Source organism: Hyalella azteca, unplaced genomic scaffold (genome assembly GCF_000764305.2).
Source record: "Hyalella azteca isolate HAZT.00-mixed unplaced genomic scaffold, Hazt_2.0.2 contig9818, whole genome shotgun sequence".
NCBI lineage: Eukaryota > Metazoa > Arthropoda > Malacostraca > Amphipoda > Hyalellidae > Hyalella > Hyalella azteca.
In genome coordinates this window covers 32,315-37,244 of record NW_025939878.1, presented here as the reverse complement: position 1 = coordinate 37,244, position 4,930 = coordinate 32,315, and the positions used below count along the sequence as shown (strand labels likewise).

The following is a 4,930-nucleotide window of genomic DNA, read 5'->3' as shown; positions in this document are numbered from 1 at the left end:
TCTCTAATTGCTAGTTTTTATGATTGTATCTGAAATTGTTAGGCGAAAATAGCCTGCATGCCGAATTTCAGATCTCTAGAGAAATCAGAAGTGGGCTAATTTTCGTTGTCAATGTTAACAACAAACAAACGCGATGCTGAGTAAAGAAAAACGTGTTAATAATAAAAACTAGAAATGAAATATATATCATAAGTCACAGATATTCTCTGTAATCAAGAATATATTATTCAGGCTAAAAAGCCGGGAAAATGGTTACAAAGTCCAATGCTTAGCTCATGGGCCTATTTACTTCAATGCCGACACTTCTATTCTATTCCAAATCAAGAGTTTCGTTAAGCTGTCCTTGTTGCATATTTCATGAATTTATTGTTTCATCAAATGAATATGTATTATCATAATCAAATACCATTTATTTATCAAAATCTCTCATGACCTCAAGCAGACTTGTGCGGTAAGCATTCACAGCGTTAGTCAATTTCGCTGAACTAGTAAGGTAAGTCATATTCTTCCTGGTACTTAGAAAACGACGGGTCTGAATGAGGGACTACTGCAGTCAGGAGTCGTGCAATGCTGCTTTGAAAGTTATTCCACGAAACTTCAGTCATTCTTTTTGCATTGAGATCAGTCGTGCTCGACCGTTGAAGCCTCCCCCTACTCCTACCTTCCCTCCCTGCATCCTGATCGCCTGAACTTCACCCGCCGGCGCGTCGGTTAGTTTTTCTTTCATTTAATCTTGGGCTTCTTGATGCTTTTGAGCTGCAGTGGCCACCACAATGAACTGTTGCAGACTCTTTCGTACTTGTGAAGGGTATTGAAAGTGTGATGAAGGCGGTACAGATGATGCTATCACCACGCCAGACCTCAATGCTCAGAGGAAGACGGAGAGGAAGGATTGCATCGAATGAAGCATTGTATACAATTTTGAGGTGGCAGTACGTTTGTAATTCAAATACTATTCAGTTCACTTTAATTGAGGTATATATTAATCATTTTTCAATTAAATGATTATGTTAAATCAATGAAAAGGCCGTCGTTTTCGTCATCTATCTGCATTTTTTCTCTTTATATGGAAAAATATAAATCTGGAGAATCGAATCTCGATGTTTTATTTAATCATTGTAAAAATTTAACCACAAATGATCAAAAGATAAATGCTCACATTGAGAATACGATTCGGATAATAATTATTATCTGATTTTGAATTCAAAATACGTTCATCTTTAATAGATTTATTGACCAGATAATTTACTGAAAACTTTCCTGTTGCGTGTTCATATGAATGGGTTGTAGAACTTTGCCACAGCAGCACAAGCGGCGCAGACACGATGCATTACACCCCAGCCGTTCTCTAAACACTTACGATGACCGTATATTCTTATGTGATCGCGTATCTTGCCTGTTCGCTATACACGATCCTGTATTACAGGATCGTACTGACAAACCTGTTCGTAATATCAATGGATATGTCAGTTGTTATGGTCATGGTTGAATTCAATCATGGTTATGGTTGTCTCGTTGTGGTGACTAGGTCAAGCTAACGCATTGTCGTGGAAACGTTCTTCTCAGAATGGTTTAGCCTTTAGGTTGGAAAAGGAACACCTCACTTGAACGATAAATGAAAATCTCGGAAATAGCATCGGTTTAATGTGCAAAGTTTTATATGAAACAATGTGTACAGCGGACAAAGTTGTACATTGATCGCACAAGAATCGACGAGTTGCCATCAACTCTGGATAATTAGTAACTAGTGAAGGGAGAAAGAAATGAGTTAGGTAGTCATGACTCGGAGCAGGCCATTGCTTCGACATGTTGTAGGCTACTCGCATTGCTTTTATGTGATGAGGCAGTTACATCAAATAGTCTGAAAATTATCTTCGTAAGATAATCTTATGAATTATATGTTTACTTCGATGGATTCCGTCTTTCTTTTTTAACGACTATCGACGAAACAAATAGTTTTCTAGCAGCCCGCGAAATTTGTTAATGGGAAGAAGTGGACACGACAGGCGACAGTAAAGAATTGAATCGAGTTGAAACTTGCAAATAAAAAAAAAAATAATCCGGCGATCAAATGAAAATCTCATAAAACTTCGAGCTCTCCATATGCATGTCATCTCAAGTTCTCAACTGCTCGCCCCGACTTTAGGGAGTCTAGCTTGCTATTTGCTAATTAGCGTCGCTGCAGTGGCTACTGGCTCCCACACCCAAACTCAAAGCAAGTGAAGAATGCCTTACTTAACTTTACCTGTCAGATTAAGGAGACATTAGGTTGCAGATAGACGAATGTTGTGAAAGAAGCCTCCCTGTCTTAAATATTCGTATCAAGGACGTCATTGACGACGATGGAAAAATCGTCTGAAAGCCCGTCGCAAGAGTAATGCATTTGAGCAATCTATACTCGTGTAGTCTCGCTAGTCGGGAGTTGCCGTAGTAAGCAGGGTTGCCAAAAGGCAAAAAAAACGGCCAAATGCGCGGAAAAAAGGCCAAAAATCCCTCTATCACAATATATACTAGTATATTTGTAGGTTCCGGTGTAAAAATTTAATTTTCTTTTTTTGTTCACTCATTTAAAATTTGATAAGGAAGCAGCGCCATCATAAATTTTAGCCAGTCAACGCACTTTAAAAAAGTAATCGAGGAATTTGTCTGGAAAAAGACAATCTGGCAACTCTGGCTAGTAAGCCTGTATTGCATTCATGTAAATTCCAGTAATCGAGTGTTATAGTTTCTATGTTCATTGTAACAGAATTGCAAAGATGAATCAACTCTGCAAATAAATTGAAACCATTAGCATCAAAGACTCTGCAGTACAATCAGTGATATGTCAAATTGGTGTACGCGATGCCTGGGAGAGACCGGCGGACTTAATGTCGCCGCCTATGCACGGCATTGCAGCTCTTCCGCGAATGTGACGAGAAATGCTCATGCTGGCGGATGTGCGAGGGCCGGCTGAAACGAGAATGGCGTCGTGAAGAGTGCGAGTGGATTGCCTCGAGAGGCGGTCATAACCGGTGTATAATTGGGACTTGCAAGATTATAATGAATGATTAAGAAATGGATGGGGAAAGACATAGAGGTGACTCATATTAATGTAAGAACTTGTGAGCGCTTTTAAGGTTGATTAGAGTGAAGAACTGTCGCTAATTCTATAGAGAATTTATTTATCAAAGAATCGATGTATAAAATTCGTCAATGATTATGTTGCCATACAAAAAGGCTGAAATGAAACAAAAATGATCCTCGGGACAATGATAAATTTCTAATCCCTATCTGGCGCGATTATATCGTATGTTCTATGTTGTTTTGGATATCTAACCGTCAATAAGACACGTATAAAGGAAGACAAACAGTAATTTAAAAACTATTCAATTTACGATCGCTTTTGCAGTATTGAACCGTTCTGATTAATTTTCTTAAAGGGGCCTTGTGGCTGACCTCATAAAGAAAAATGAGTCTCGGCTAAGGAAACCTTTTGTTATTTTATAACTGAACGTTGGGAATAAATCTATAGTTGAACGTTCATAAACGTTTTTTAGAAAGAGTAGGTGGCATCTGTGCGAGCTACCAGCTGGGGCTTATATAGAGAGGATCGGTCGTCGGGTGGCAGTCACTTTGCAATGAGTTCGCCGAGTGAGGTGATGGAGCTGCGTAGCGGCCAAGGTGGCAACGACGCAGGGGAAGATGTTCAGTTCATTCAACCTTCTCACTCCTCTGTGTATGAAACTAAATATCAAAAATCTCTGAGGCACTACCTCACTAGAGAAGCCCTTCCTAAAGAGTCTAATTACAGAAATTTAGAATCAATCGTCGATGGTTCTGAACGACAGCGTCCAACGTTGGATGAACTGCACGATTCCACGTACCACGGACATTATGTGAGTATTGATTGATCTGCGTTGCGTGTAAAGCTCGGCACCTGCTTTGACTAACGAACTATGCGCAGTATTTACCGAGCCACTCAACACAGATTGTTTACTATCTCATTTCGCTTGGACTCGTTCTCTGCAGAAAAAACGTTTGTTTACATTCATGGCGGTGATAGCGGCAAACATTTTGCCGACGATATTACCACAACGAATCCATAAGCATGCGATGCAGTAGCCATGAACGAAACTTCAGCAAACTTTTAAATTATTTTGTGTAAAATTCATCAAAACCATCTATGTTCTGCTTCTTTGATGTTTTTTGTTATTCGATTCTCGACTTTACATTTTTTTGTGATGTGGCCTTCGTCTCTGTATTGTATTCAAACCCTTTCTTCATTATTCGTGCAATGCAAAGCTTTTGAACAATTTTCAGAAACTAATGAGTTAACTAATTGGTTAATTTTTTATTCATGGAGCTATATATTCATTATAATGAATTTAACGAACGTCGAAGTATTGAATGAAGGTAACGACCGCCAAATGTATTTGGACGTTATTCATTTAGAATCTGTCTTGTTACGATGATTGTTGATGACAATGTTTTTTGGTAATTGATCGCATTCTGGTGTAAACGATCGTTTATTCTGCACTCGAAACTCATTACCATCTCTTGTGTAAGTATGCTGTGTAATGCTACAAATTTGAATAAGTCAGCAACATGTATTGTTTGTGTTAACTCTGTGTGCGTGATGAATATACAAGCGATCTATTGCATGAGCTGCCATTGTTGACGATGTCGTCATACGATGTGTTATTCATACAGCGACCAATTGCCAATTAAACACTTATTAATAATGCCCTCGACGAGCAGCAGTTATTCATTGGGATGTGGTAACGCTGGCGTTGACAAGTTATAAACTCTGGCAGGAGTTTGCTTACATAGCAATAAATAATAAATATAATAAATAAATATAATAATAAATAAATATAATAATAAATTCAATAAATTCTATGCTTACATAGCATAGACTGGGCAGGGTGGCCCAGTGGTTACAGTTCAGAGT

The 4,930-nt window shown here is 38.6% G+C and overlaps 1 protein-coding gene across 1 annotated transcript in view; it reads left to right on the top strand.

Moving 5' to 3' along the window:
• Positions 1-3,622: 3,622 nt before the first annotated feature.
• LOC108669844 (solute carrier family 12 member 2-like) overlaps positions 3,623-4,930 on the top strand; it is a gene marked incomplete at its 3' end in the record, with an annotated part of 32,107 nt that continues 30,799 nt past the window's right edge. The window contains 1 exon segment of the mRNA XM_018157272.2: positions 3,623-3,875. Coding sequence (XP_018012761.2) covers positions 3,639-3,875 — 237 coding nt within the window.